Source organism: Polypterus senegalus, chromosome 15 (genome assembly GCF_016835505.1).
Source record: "Polypterus senegalus isolate Bchr_013 chromosome 15, ASM1683550v1, whole genome shotgun sequence".
Classification (NCBI taxonomy): domain Eukaryota; kingdom Metazoa; phylum Chordata; class Cladistia; order Polypteriformes; family Polypteridae; genus Polypterus; species Polypterus senegalus.
The window spans coordinates 33,373,238-33,388,835 of record NC_053168.1 but is presented as its reverse complement, the minus strand read 5'-3'; the positions used below and the strand labels follow the sequence as shown (position 1 = coordinate 33,388,835).

The window sequence follows — 15,598 nt, the reverse complement described above, 5'->3', positions numbered from 1 at the left end:
CTTTTGCCAGAAAGCACTTGGATGATCCCCAAGCTTTTTGGAAAATGTTTTGGATGACATTGGTCCAGTTATACCAAGTGTAAAGGAAACATAGCATTCCACATTATGACCATCTTACCAAACGTTGCACTGCATGACATCACCAGCAATGATGGTCTATAAACTGATTTAAATAAAGTTTGCAAGTTTCTCCTGTCGTGTTTCTGGCTTAGAAACATTTTGCATTTCCTTATTACTATATATCCTGACTATGTAGGAAGCAGCAGCAGTCTATTAAGATGTTTGTCTTGGAGTGGAGAGACACAAAAATATGAAAATTCACCAGAAAAGTAAGGTACAGGGAAAAGGGTAATCTTTCAAAAAAGAATTAAGGACGTTAGACAGAAATCATAGTAAAATATACTTTCACACTAAAAATCATTTCGCTCACATGCACACAGACATACCAGACATTAATGAAATTGTACTCAGGGATGGGATGCTTAAATGTGTTAACTCATTAAAACACAAAAATTGAAATTCTCATTCCATTACAAAACTTTTTCCTATATAATCTTTAGGCAAAGTAAGAAAGACCTTGGAATCCTGTAGTAGACTTCCTGTATGACTGTCTGAAGCTGTCAAGATAGATAGATAGATAGATAGATAGATAGATAGATAGATAGATAGATAGATAGATAGATAGATAGATAGATGCTGTATTTACCCCAAGGGGAAATTAAAAATGAAGACTTACATAGCTCCTTGTGTGAAGTTCACATCAATGAAGAGTATGGCTAAGATATATACTACACATGTTGAATTATGTGTTATATTTATTCTTCGTGTCATAATTTATTATATTTATTTTATTACAGACACAGAAGGCAATAAAAGCTCCTCTGAATCAAAAGGTAAGTTTTGTATATGTTCAGATTACACCTGGGAAAGTTAACACATTAATTCTTGCGATTAATGTGGCCGGCAACAAGGCAATCGCCTCAGGAAGTGCTTTGGTCAGGGTGGTATTTTCATATTTTTTTTAAATTTTATTTTATAATATACACAATACGAAACAGTAATACAAAAAGGTTAAGTGTAAACCTAAAGAACTACATGCACATTCAGTACCATATTCATATACTACCTTTAGGAATTGAGATATGTAATTTAATTTAAAAGCTTCAAACTACATGTGCCTTGCCAATGTCAGTATGTGGTACTGGTGTTCATTTCCTTGATTTATTCATACTGACATGAGTGCAGGGGTGTGTGAGGAATGGGGGTTTATGGTAGTCCTGGAGCAATACTAAAGAAAACCAGAGAAGGTAAAAATTATGCTCTTCTTTTTTCATGTCATGTTTCTGTAAAAAGATCGAATCAATGTCATATCACATACGTGCAATATGTTTTCTTTGAGTGCCACTAAAACCAAAATAAGTCTCTAATACCTCTGTATTTAACTTGCCAGTCTGACAGGTAGCTCACAGTGCTGACTGTCCTAATATAATAACAAAATTCTATGAAATATAACTGTAATTATTATCCCTACACATTATTTCAGCTTATAGTATCTTTGTTAATTTATGCAAAGAACTCAACATAACCACCCAAGAAATGCAAGGTGTAAAGTTTTAAGCACGATAGCTGCTACAGGAAACTATTTTAGCATGCCAGGAGCAAAGGTGTAGCTAGAGCAGTGTTTTCCAAGTGACACACTTATTGTAACCCAAAAAATCCTAAGGCACACCTTGATTCTTTCTACCAACCACAAAAAGCACTAAATCTATACACTTGCTAAACTGTCTGAAGTGGTGGGACTATCAGAGATGGCAGAAAAAAAAAAAAAGCAGCAGGTGCTTGGTGTTCACAGACACAGCACTTAGTGGATGCATTTTCTCAGCTGCTTTGTCCTTTTGCCTGCTCCCACAGCCGGTCCTATTGGGCAGACCTGTGTAGCTCTTTTTGCGCACCAGTTGAAAAGCACTTGTGTGTAGAGTATAATTATAAAGTTGTTGATGAACAATTGAGGATGGCATTTGTGGAGTTTTAACACGTTTTAATGTTTGTCCGTTTAAGAGATGCTTATTTCAATTAAGTTGTTTCGATCATTTCATTTTACTTTGACATGACTATGTCTCATATGCTATTCCAGTCTGAGAATTAATACATTCGTCTTGTTTTCATTTTGTCTTCTTTTTAATTTGCCTTTTAAGGAAGGCATTGAAATTCAGGTTGTATTTGCTCAAGTAGTATTTTGCTAAAAGGTCAGGTTTGTGATCATTGTCTAAGTTTAAACTATGCCATTAAATTGTTAAAAATTCTTTTGTCTTGATTCTACATTAATTTTGTTATTCAGTGTATATTTACTTCATGATTTATGTATTTATTTCATGATTGTATGTTTTAATATTAGATGTGATTAATTGCAAATAATTCCATAAAATTATTGCAATTAATTAGTTAATTCTGTTTATCAATTCCCAGCATTAGTTAGAATTGTTATGTTTAAGTTTTCACTAAATAGATTTCTTCTTTTCCAAAGTCCAAAATAAAGAAAATACAATACGATCCTTTCTTTCCTTCTCATCCACATCTCCCATTGGAGCTTTGCCCAACTCCATTCCAGCCTTTAATTTCCACAAACCCCCAAAGTTAACTGACTTATTGTCAGGTACTCTATTTGCTGTGCATCTAGTTGAGCTGTTTCCTTTTTAAGACCATTGACATATTTCAACAAAAAAATGACATGCTTAATTTATTTCAAATACTACTGCACTTGTATTAAAAACAGCTACAGTTAATGAGATTCTAAGAAGAATATTGTTTTTTGCTGTACTTGCTCTTGCTCTTCAACCTGGCACTTTTCTGTTCAATTTGCATTATTCAAATAATGCATAGAGCTCTTAACACCATGAACATCAAATTTACTATGACACATTTATCAAGTCAGTACTGTTTTGTGTTTTTTAATTAGTAAATGCACCAAAATGAACCATAACCCATGAATTCCCAGTTTATAGCTATGGGGTGCCAGAACCTTCTGCAGTTAATTGTAAAATGTTAATATTCACATAACTTGGTTCAATTCTTAAATGTCAAACTTACACTTACAAGCTGTATCTAGCAGGAAGAGTTAACTCAACAAATGGACAATGTGTTCTGTGCTGGAAAATGCACCATGGAAGGGTTGTTTCACTTTAGCCTTTAGCTCCTCAGAGCTTGTCAATTCCTATTTAATGTTCATTTACAAGGTACCAAGTTGAGAGCTGAAGATCCCCCAAGCAATGTTGTCTACTGTATTAATTTGTAACTTACTCCACATATGTGTGTCTCTGTGTGAAGAAGAACTTTGTAACATTTGTGGGAATTGGCCAGCATCCACTTGTTACAGTCAGCTAATAACATAACATCTTAAATTGGCTAAACTTAGTTTTTGGTTAAGTGGACCAAATATCATCTTGGCAGCACGTGGTACAAATCATGAACCCTGGAAAGGGGCTATTCATTTACATACCCACACTCACAATGGGGCTAATCTGGAAACACTAAATAACCTAAATGCATGTCTTTGGAGATGTAGGACGGGAAAATTGTGCTGACATGGGGAAAACCTGACATGGGTTTCAAACTCAGGGTGCTAGAGTTGTGAGGCTGTAGCACAGCTGGCTAATTCCTTTCATAATTGTAATACGCATTTTACTACATTCTTGTTTATTATGGAGCCAGAGAGCGGCAACATGTTACATGTTGGACATACAAGTAATAATTTCATTGGCTTGTGTACATGTGACAGTACTACAGTACTATAAATCTTACTTAGCTTGTATTGAAAAATGATTCAGCATACAGTCACTGTCAGGCTAGTGAATGTTACTTTGGTGGTTAGGATGTTCTCTCTCACTGTTAGTTGTGGTTCACTTCCCGGGTCCTCCCTGCATGTAGTTTGCATGTTCTCCCTGTGTCTGCCTGGGTTTCCTTCCGGGTGCTCCGGTTTCCTCCCACAGTCCAAAGACATGCAGGTTAGGTACATTGGAAATTCTAAATTGTCCCTAGTGTGTGCTTGGTGTGTGGGTGTATGTGTGTGTGTGCGCCCTGCGGTGGGCTGACGTCCTGCATGGGGTTTGTTTCCTGCTTTGCGTCCTGTGTTGGCTGGGATTGGCTCCAGCAGACCCCCATGACCCTGTAGTTAGGATATAGTGGGTTGGATAATGGATGGATGGATGGATGGATCTTAGTTGTGGTGCTTTCAGTGTGCTGGTTCTAATTTCATCCAAATGCTGTCAAAATGCAAAGGGTTTTTTAAGGCAGTAGGTTATGAAGGGCCACAATTCAAAAGTCCTAGGGTTTAGCAAGTCAGCTCTTGTGGTGCTCCAGTGTGTCCAGATTCCAGAAGCAATGGGGCTCCGTAATGATAGGGTGTGGTAATAATATTTTTTGTTACAATAAACCAGTATCTAACCAGGAGGCTTAGTTCATGTTATGATTCTAGCATCACATGATAGCAAAATGGGTGAGGCCAAAAATATCTACAAAAAACAGGCCAGGATCCTAACTAGCTTGCCCTAAAATTAAGTTTCACTCCTGAAAACTGGTAGGTTTTGATTTGCAATGCCCCAAACAAGGAGAACTGTCAAAATATCAGTAATGTACCAAAATATATCAAGAATATTAAAAAATATTAATAAAAATGATTCACAAAAGGGAGAACCGTAAAACTTCATGTTAAAGAGAAAGGGACCACAAAGGATTCTTTAAAAATTGAAACATTTACTGACTACAAAAAGAAATAGTAAAAAGAAGTTGTCTAAAAGGCAAGTTAGAGCAAACCGTTCCCAAAATGAAATACAGAAGAATAACCCAGTAAATGGCAACAAAGCATCAGCAAAAATCAAAGAAATACTCATACTCGCACAACTCTCCTCCAAAGTGCATTTAATAAGCGGCAAGGATCTCACTGCCCCGGCCTGTTTTTAAAGTTTGGTGGGTGGTCCCGCCTCTTGTATCTACCCATAAAACACCAGAAACATGGCAGAACACAGTCACAAACATAGAAACTAAAAAATAAATTACAAATAATTTAAAAATAAAGAAAATATTAATACATGAAACATATTTACTAAATAACACATTTAGTAGATATGTTTAGGTATGTTTAGTAGAAAATATTAAAAGAAATGACAGTAGCAAATGAACATAATTAAAAAATGAATAAAAAGGACAGAAAAATAAATTTAAAGATAAGCCAGGAGAGGCTTATTTAATTGTTTTAAAACAAAACCACTAATCAGAAATCGGAGTCAGATAGACAAAGCAATACATTTGTTAACCAGGAAAACTAGTATTTCAAGAGAACCATTAGCTAGGCATTGAGGTTGATCTGCAAGCTTGGATGATCAGTGAATGAATAATGCTGATGTTTTATATCGTTTGACAGCAATGTCATGCACAGTTCATTTCTGGTCAAGTTTCCTTGATGATGCTAGGATACCAATAAAGAATATGACAGCACCCATGAGAAAGTAATTCACAAAATTAAATATCAAATTTGAATTCCTTACTGTTCAAAACCGCTAAAAGAAAGGAAAATTATAACAATTGACAAGAAATACAGTAGAAAAAAATTAACAAATATAGCATAATAATGGAAATAAAAAGCAAGGGGATAGGGGATATATAGAGGATCCTTCCAGAAGGGCCAGAATTTGAGTCTGGAGGGGAAGTGAGATCAGACATTTTCTTGGCCCTTGGACTTGGCCCATTGATACTGCAGATAAAAAGAGGACGTAGTTAGCAACAATGTCCCCTCTTGACTCAGGGTGGAACTGCTTATCTGCTAAGATACAAAATATTAATGAATATGTTGTAACAGATAGAGGGTGCTATCGCTCCCTTGAACCCTCGGACAATACGCCAGACAATAGATAAAAGTCCAAAAGTTGACTTTATTAATTAACAACAGTGCACAAAGTACCCTCCTCTCCACAATACTCATAAATAAACACAATACAATCACTAAACAATTCCTCCACTCTCCCAGACACGTTGCCACCCTTCCACTCAGCTCATCTCGCCGTCTGGGATTTCCCATAGTCCTTTTATATTCCCTGACCCAGAAGTGTTTCCAATCCTACAGTCCATGTGATCTCCTATCACTACCGGGTCAGATAAAAATCTTATTCTTCATACCGGAAGTATGTCGTTCCTCTTGTCCATGTGACTCGAACGTACTTCCGGGACGTAGGGCAAATAGTCACTCCTCCTCCCTGCAGCACCTTCTAGCGGCCCCCGTGGTATCCAGCAGGCCTGTAAAGGAAAACTCCAATGTCCATAATTCCCTGCTGGCATTCGGGGCACCTCCATGCTGCAAGGAAGGCTCCACCTGGCGGGCTGGGGGTATTGGCTGGGATGAATGGCCAACCATATTCCACAATGTACATAACAGAGAGAGAGAGAGAAAATGAGCTCTAATGTGATTTTAAAGCACTTTATGTAATATATTGCATGGATATATTAAGAAAACTTAACTGTTTAAACTAAAAGAAATGCATTCTGGACTGTTTCTATCCGCACTTGTCCTGTTGCTCATCCATACCATCCACTCAGGTTATTCTATGGTGTTCTAACATTGGATTTGTCATAAGTGCTACTAAAGCCATCGTAATTTCTTATTCCAGAACGATGTAGGTTCACTTTATCAAGACTTTAGCGATGATAAGTGCCACCACTGACACAAAAAAGGGGAAGAGAATGTTAGATATTGTGTATTTTTGTGTAACTGTACTAAACCAATAAATGAATATATATTTATTTATATATTTTGTTGCATACACTGTCAAAGCCTTTTAGTGCATGGCATTTTCAACAACCATTTTGATATCACATGATATAAGTGACATGCTGTACATTACTGCCAGGATTATGCTTCTTATTCTACCTATTATAACTTCATCTACTCGGCATGAAAAATGTACAGGCTATAAAATAATCAAATACACTTCATTTTTAGATCACACCGAAGAAGATGAGGACCCATCAAAAGAAGAATCTAAGGGTATAAAAAGATAAATCTTTTCTAGTTTATGAGACCATAATAATAAGTAACTTCTAGGCATTTTCTAATACAAGTTTCTGTTAATATGTACATTAAGTCATCTACTTACTGTACACAAAGTATTCTCAATATTGAAGTACCTATTATATTCTTAATATTTTACCCAATCTGAAAAGAGAATACTATATCTTTTTGACAGATACAGAAGAAAACAGCGAATCCTCAGAATCAACAGGTAAATTAAATTTCATTGACTGCTTTAATGTAGATTCTCTTAACAAGTTAATTTAACATTTTGAGATGTCACAAAGTATATCTGAGATCTCTTACAACGTAGAATACCTTTCAGAGTTTTCAATAACAGACAATACTTTTAAGATATCTTCCAATTACTTGCTTTTTATGTTTCATGGTTTATTTCAAACATTTCAAGCCGTGGATCAATCACAGTATAGTTCCCTTCATTTTCACACAAACCTGCACACTCACTCCTATCAAGGGTCACCAGTAAACCTGCCGAGAATGTCTTTATGATGTGAGTGGAACATAACAAGACTATCTAAACTGACAGTGTTTGGGCCAGGATTTGGATCATGTATTCAGGTGTTGCAAGCAAGCAACACTAACCACTCTCCAATCCCTCTGCCTGAAATGCCATTAAGATATCTTAAAATAGATAGATAGAAAACGTCTTTGAAATACATTTTAAGTTATCTCACAATTAGAAGAAAACTAATTTTAAGATGGCAGAACATGAATTTAAGGTAATCTGTACTTTACAGAGGTAGCATAATGACTTACTGTATATACTTGTCTTACAGCTCCAGGGACCTAGGTTTAATTCTAAGCCCCTTAATTCTCTGTAATTGTTTTCCTTATGTCTGTGTAGGTTTGCATTCTTGACTCCAGTTATCTCCCATTTCCCATACACACGAGCACAAAGTTAATCAATAGCTCTAAACTGGCCCTATGTAAGTGAGGGCATGATCAACGGATCAATGCTCAGGCTCTGAATCTAAGGGATGGAAGTTTAAGCTCAGGCTTCTTCTTTCGGCTGCTCCCATTAGGGGTTGTCACAGCGGATCATCTTCTTCCATATCTTTCTGTCCTCTACACCCATCATGTGCATGTCCTCTCTCACCACATCCATAAACCTTCACTTAGGCCTTCCTCTTTTCCTTTTCCCTGGCAGCTCTATCCTTAGCATCCTTCCCCCAATATACCCAGCATCTCTTCTCTGCACATGTCCAAACCAACGCAATCTCGCCTCTCTGACTTTGTCTCCCAACCATCCAACTTGAGCTGACTGTCTAATGTACTCATTTCTAATCCTATCCATCCTCGTCACACCCAATACAAATCTTAGCATCTTTAACTCTGCTACCTCCAGCTCTGTCTCCTACTTTCTGGTCAGTGCCACCGTCTCCAACCCATATAACATAGCTGGTCTCACTACCGTCCTGTAGACCTTCCCTTTCATTCTTGCTGATACCCGTCTGTCACAAATTACTCCTGACACTCTTCTCCACCCATTCCACCCTGCCTGCACTCTCTTCTTCACCTCTCTTCCACAATCCCCATTACTCTGTACTGTTGATCCCAAGTATTTAAACTCATCTACCTTCATCAACTCTACTCCCTGCATCCTCACCATTCCACGACCTCCCTCTCATTTACACACATGTATTCTGTCTTGTTCCTACTGACCTTCATTCCTTTCCTCTCCAGTGCATATCTCCAACTCTCCAGTGTCACCTCAACCTGCTCCCTACTATCGCTACAGATCACAAAGTCATCAGAAAACACCATAGTCCACGGAGACTCCTGTCTAATCTTGTCTGTCAACCTGTCCATCACCATTGCAAATAAGAAAGGGCTAAGAGGCGATCCCTGATGTAATCCCACTTCCAACTTGAATGCATCCGTCACTCCTACTGCAGACATCACCACTGTCACACTTCCCTCATACATATCCTGTACAACTCTTACATACTTCTCTGCCACTCCCATAGTTCCTCATACAATACCGCAGCTCCTCTCAAGGCACCCTGTCATATGCTTTCTCCAGGTCCACAAAGATGCAATATAAATCCTTCTGACCTTCTCTAAACTTCTCCATCAACATCCTCAGAGCAAACATTACATCTGTGGTGCTCTTTCTTGGCATGAAACCATACTGCTGCTCACTAATCATCACCTCACTTCTTAACCAAGCTTCCACTACTCTTTCCCATAACATCATGTTGTGGCTAATCAATTTTATTCCCCTGTAGTTACTACAGTCCTGCACATCCCCCTTATTCTTAAATATCGACACCAGTACACTTCTTCTCCACTCCTCAGGCATCCTCTCACTTTCCAAGATTTCCTTAAACAATCTGGTTAAAAACTCCACTGCCATCCTCTTCTAAACACCTCCATGCTTCCATAGTTATGTCTTCTGGACCAAAGGCCTTTCCATTTTCATCCTCTTCATAGCTGTCCTTGCATCCTCCTTGCTAATCCGTTGCACTTCCCGATTCACTATTTCCACATCATCCAACCTCTTCTCTCTCTCATTCTCTTCATTCATCAGCCTCTCAAAGTACTCTTTCGATCTGCTCAACACACTCTCTTCGCTTGTGAGTACATTTCCATCTTTATCCTTTATCACCCTAACCTGCTGCACATCTTTCCCAGCTTGGTCCCTCTGTCTAGCCAATCAGTACACGTCCTTTTCTCCCTCCTTAGTGTCCAACCTCCCATAGAACTCATCATATGCCTTTCCTTTAGCCTTCGCACCTCTCTCTTCACCTTGCGCCTTATCTCCTTGTACTCTTGTCTACTTTCTGCAGCTCTCTGACTATCCCACTTCTTCTGTACCACCCTCTTTCTGACCTTCTTCCTTCCTCTCCTTGACACCATACCTACCTATCACCTCCTCGTCTCCACTGTCCCCTTTGCCAACATGCCCACTGAAATTCGCTCCAATCACTACTTTCTGTCTCTTGAGTAAACTGTTCATCACTTTATCCAACTCACTCCAAAAATCTTCTCTCTCACCAATGGCACACCCAACTTGCGGTGCATATGCACTAACAACATTCATCATCACACCTCCAATTTCCAGCTTCATAATCATTACTCTGCCTGACACTCTTTTCACCTCCAAAACACTCTTGACATACTGTTCCTTCAGAATAACTCCTACCCCATTTCTCCTCCCATCCACACCATGACAGAACAATTTGAACCCACCTATGATCCACCTGGCCTTACTCCCCTTCCATTTGGTCTCTAGCACACACAATATATCAACCTTCCTTCTCTCCATCATATCTGCTAACTATCTCCCCTTACCAGTTATACTGCCAACAATCAAAGTTCCTACCCTCATTTCCATTCTCTTTACTTATCTCCTCTCCTCCTGCCTCCGGACACGTCTCCCCACTTTTCTTCTTTGGCCAACAGTAGCCCAATTTCTGCCAGCACCCTGTTGACTAACAGTACTGGTGCTGGCCGTTGTTAACCCAGGGCTCGATCGATCTGGTATGGAAATTTGTATTGTTGTCTGCATATTGATTTGGCAAAATTTTACACCGGATGCCCTTCCTGACATAACCCTCCCCATTTATCTGGGCTTGGGACAAGCATGAAGAAACACACTGATTTGTGCATCCCCCGTGGCTGGGTTGAAATTTAAGCTCAGACAATGTATGGTAATCCACAATATCAACTTCAACATATCTCAAAAACAAACAGAAAGATCCATTCTAAATTTAGGAATTTTCACTGGAAAATATTTTGGCAATCTTAAATTGTTCTTGAAATGCCATTTACAAATGCATTTTAAAGCAACACTCAATGGTTTGGGCTACTGTAGTAAAAATAAAATTGTGTACTTTATTGTTGACTTACTGGTGGATGACCTACTCATAATTAGTGTGACCAGCAGGGGGCATACAGCAAACCAAAAAGGACACCAGTGATGTGTAATAATTCCAGCCATGCTCTACATTTGTTTTGTTCCCCTTTCTTAAAAATTGTCTTGATGTCCTGGTAGACCTAACATTCTAAGGCGAATCTCTCCTTCTGAAGTACCCACAATAGCCTCTTTGGAAGATAGATAGATAGATAGATAGATAGATAGATAGATAGATAGATAGATAGATAGATAGATAGATAGATACTTTATTAATCCCAAGGGGAAATTCACATAATCCAGCAGCACCATACTGATACAAAAAAAAAAACAAAAAACAAAAAAACAATATTAAATTAAAGAGTAATAAAAATGCAGGCAAAAACAGAAAATAACTTTGAATGTTAACATTTACCCCGGGTGGAATTGAAGAGTCGCATAGTGGGGGGTGGGGGGGACAATCTCCTCAGTCTGTCAGTGGAGCAGGACAGTGACAATAGTCTGTCGGTGAAGCTGCTCCTCGGCCTGGAGATGACACTCTTCAGTGGATGCAGTGGATTCTGCATGATTGACGTTGCCTTTGCAAAGTAAGTCTCTGTTTTCTAGCCAAGGATTAACATAACATTCATTTGCTTGCCCTTAGTGGGTACAGTTACCCCTTCTTGATTTTTGCTGGCACATGGAGGGTGTGTCTGGAGCACCTGTGCTCCCTAAGATACAGACAATAAATTCTGAGGCATCCAGAGTTCTTAAAACCATTCCCAGTGGTCTTCCAACAAAGTAAAGTATAACAAAAAAGACAATTGATTAAATTGCTTACACATGTTTGAAGTACTAGTCATCGGGCAAACCAACTGAGGAAGCATGTACCATAAATTAAAAGACTCATTGTCTGCAGAAATCCACGAACCAGCGAAAAATCTACGATATATATTTAGATATGCTTACATATAAAATCCACAATGGAGTGAAGCCGCGAAAGTTGAAGCGTGATATAGCGAGGGATCACTGTACTTCATAAGTCAAAAGTACATAATAAAAAGAATAGCTGTACCATATATTTTGGAATATTAAACATATTTAAACATTTAAAGTCTAAATATTCTTGATTGTTATAGACATTTGTCATTTTTCACCCTCTGTTACAAGTCCATAGAGTGCTAGATGCGTAGTAAAAGATCAAAATTCAAAAGTAACTTCATATTGGTAATCATTGTCAGTCAGTCATTGTCCAACCCGCTATATCCTAACACAGGGTCATGGGGGTCTGCTGGAGCTAATCCCAGCCAACACATGGCGCAAGGAAGGAACAAATCCCCAGGCAGGGCGCCAGCCCACTGCAGATCACACACACACACTAGGGACAATTTAGGATCGGCGATACACCTAACCGTGGGAGGAAACCGGAGCACCCGGAGGAAACCAATGCAGACACAGGGAGAAAATGCAAACTCCATGCAAAGAGGACCCGGGAAGCGAACCCATGTCTCCTTACTGCAAGGCAATAGCGCTACCACTGCGCCACCCTTGGTAATCATTGACCTTGAAATATTCTAAAACTATACCCTACATGCTTATGTTTGAAATTTGTCATTAACCTTCTGGGAGTGGCTCTAAGAGGACCAGGACTATTGGTAAAGAATAAAATATCAAAATATTATATATATTTCAATATTATATATTGAAATAGCATAAAATGACTCTCCATATGCCTATATTACCAACAAGAGAATTTCAATAGAGCAGTTGAAAAGCCTTGTTATGTCTAAAGGTGAAAACAATAATACAGAGTCTCAACTATTTAAAAGCACTTTGTTTAATTAGGAATTACTGGTATTATTAAAGGTCATCAGTGAGGCGCAGTACAGAGGGTAGTGCTGCTGCTTCATGTTTCAATGTCCTTTTCTTATTCTTCCTGTGTCTGTGCCTAAATTCCCTAAGACCCACTGGTTAGGTGAATTGTCCATTCAAAATTGGCCCTATGTGGATAAGTATGAATAGGCCTTGTGATAGACTGGCCCAATGTCCAGAGTGTAATATAATCATTTTTGTATACATGTTTTTCTGTATTTTAAGGTGTTTACTGTTGATGATTCAGATTTTAATGTTTGGAACTAAGGTTACAAACTTCATTTTCACTAACATATTAATCTTCTCCACTCATACAATGCCATTTTGATGATCATGGTGCCTATGGTATACCAGAAGTGACGCTATACTGCAAATAATTAATTCTAGTATTTGCTAAGCCACGGTGGTTAAACCCTTTCTCAAACTCCTTATTGTCAGATTGCTTGTTTTTCAAGTAGGCCTAATAGTTTGTATTTTTGTTTCAACATCACTGACTTTCGAATTTTGTTTTGTCCTTTTGATTTCTGGTTGCCTGGTTTGGCATAATCTTATGGTTTTCGTTATCTCCTAGTATTTTAAAGTGCTCACAATAATCCTCAGGCATACCACTGTGTCTTTAACAAAAGGCTGCTTACTGCCACACACCCTGTGCTGATGTGATAGATTTCAGGACCCCTGCAACCCTGAATTCAGTAAAGTGATTTTGAGAAGGTGATGATGTGTGTTATGGTATTAGGAGAATATAAAGTATTTAATTCTAGCTTTGCTTAATGTAATAAAAATAAAACAGCAAAACATATTCAGTGAAAGGACTGAGACAAATCAGAAAGAAAACAGGCTTCTCATCCAATATTTTCCTTTTTACAGAAACAAATGAAAAGAGTTCCAAAGGCTCTGAGGGTAAGTGTCTTATCTTTTAGTATTTAGAAGCATTAATAATGTGCAGCACAACTGCAAGATTTAACTCAACTAAGATTTCCGAAAAGGCCTATAACACAGTATATCATGTGACGTTTTCTTTGGTGGGTGATAAGGCGGAACTACATTACTGGAGTGTAATTCTTAAGTCCTATTTGAAATAGATTAGCTTTAAGCTAGGTAGTGCTTAAAGTGGACTGGAATGCACTGGTACTCCATACCAGCATTTCCCCATTCTTGCCTTATGAATACTGGTAGAAATGTATGTGCACCAGGGCATACCATCAGTCTGGACTGCATTAGGATCACTTTTTATACAGTAGAACCAATGTTTCGATGTAAACTGTGCCTAATCAGCCTGCCTTAAGACATCTGAGAGGATACCTCAATCCTTTTTTATTCAGCCGACACAATTGGGCTAATTCAGGGACTGGGTAAAGTAATTATTACCAAAGGAACTCTGTAATTTTAGTCCTGCCAAATCACTCAAGTGACAGTTTCACTGGCATGTCAATTTGTATGGTACTAGATTAACCTGGAGTTATTTTTAGAGAAGGCATAAGGCTCCATAATCTTTACTGAGATGTGAACATGCAGTCCATAAAAAAGTTACTGACATGAGTGATACAGATGGGACTAAATTTACAGAGGACCCCACTACTGGTGTAAAACTAATTCAATCCATATAGGTCTTAATTGTTTTATTTTTTTATATATAAATATTTCAGTATAGATTTTCAATCATAATGTATTTGATTGGTTTGATTTTGAGTTGTTAAGAATCTCTTACACAATATGAGATGCTCTTATCAAATAAAAAAATCATAGTTAGGTTCTTTACTTTCAATACTGAAATTAAATTGCAAAGAGTGATAGATTTTTTTCTGATTCTGGCATATAAATAAGACATTTCAAACTTTATTCCTTAATGGATAATGAAGAAGACAGCAACTCATCAAAACTATATTCAAAGGATAAATGAATGTACTTTAAAAAGTAGATAAGAATTCAGTTCAAAGCAACATGATGACAAAAGCAAAATGAGATCACTAAAACAGATAATGAAGCATGGAGAAACCAATATTAGGCATTACTTTCAAAAGTAAACATGTACCGATGATAGGAGAAGATTAAAAGTTAGTGGCAATAAATGTCACTGTATTGTCAGCATTAGGACAATAGGTACTGTAACCTGAGTAATTAATAAATGCAAGCTTGGCTGATCTAAATTGCAAGAAATAAATGTGGAATTTCAGGAATGATTGTAATGATAACTGATAAATCCTTACATGGAAAATGTAAAGCTTATGGAGTACTTGCCAAGCGTAGCATGATGGGATTTTGGAATGATGAGAAGATTGGTATTAGAGGATCTCATGGCGTCTAGTTTTTGATCTGCAGGAAGAAAAAGTATGTAGCCTATTGTATTTTCAAAGCAGAGCAGCAGGATTTTGAAGATGACTCCATACTGGACAGGAATCTAGTGCAGCTAAGTCAGATGAAGATTCATCTGTTCACATTATAGATGTGTTCAGAGGCAGAACTCTTTAATAACTCAAACTGGAAGGCCAATGCAAAGAAATATATTACTGCAGCCAGGAGATAATACAGGAGTGAAGGGATATTTCCATGTCATCAGAGCAGAATAAGGACCAAATCTCTGGATGTTTGATAAAAAGAGGTGTTTTACAGCAGCTGAGATGTGACAATGAAGGTCTTCCTTTATTGTTTTGATTTTTCTTAAGAAGTTGAGCCCTTGTTGTAAATGACCTGATCCATTCCAAGCTCCCCAGACTGTGGAAGGGGGGTGCTTCTAGGCTCTGACCCTTTCTTGGTAAATCCTGATATTACTTCCGGACAATATTCCATCAACATATAAGTGTTGCTGAACATTC

The 15,598-nt window shown here is 37.9% G+C and overlaps 1 protein-coding gene across 3 annotated transcripts in view; it reads left to right on the top strand.

Moving 5' to 3' along the window:
* Positions 1–15,598, top strand: part of stm (starmaker) — a 116,036-nt gene that overhangs the window by 76,652 nt on the left and 23,786 nt on the right. For all 3 annotated transcript variants that reach the window (XM_039737356.1, XM_039737355.1, XM_039737354.1), the window contains 4 exons: positions 858–893; positions 6,989–7,033; positions 7,233–7,268; positions 13,653–13,685. In XM_039737356.1, the coding sequence (XP_039593290.1) occupies positions 858–893; positions 6,989–7,033; positions 7,233–7,268; positions 13,653–13,685 (150 nt within the window). The remainder of the gene's footprint in view (positions 1–857; positions 894–6,988; positions 7,034–7,232; positions 7,269–13,652; positions 13,686–15,598) is intronic.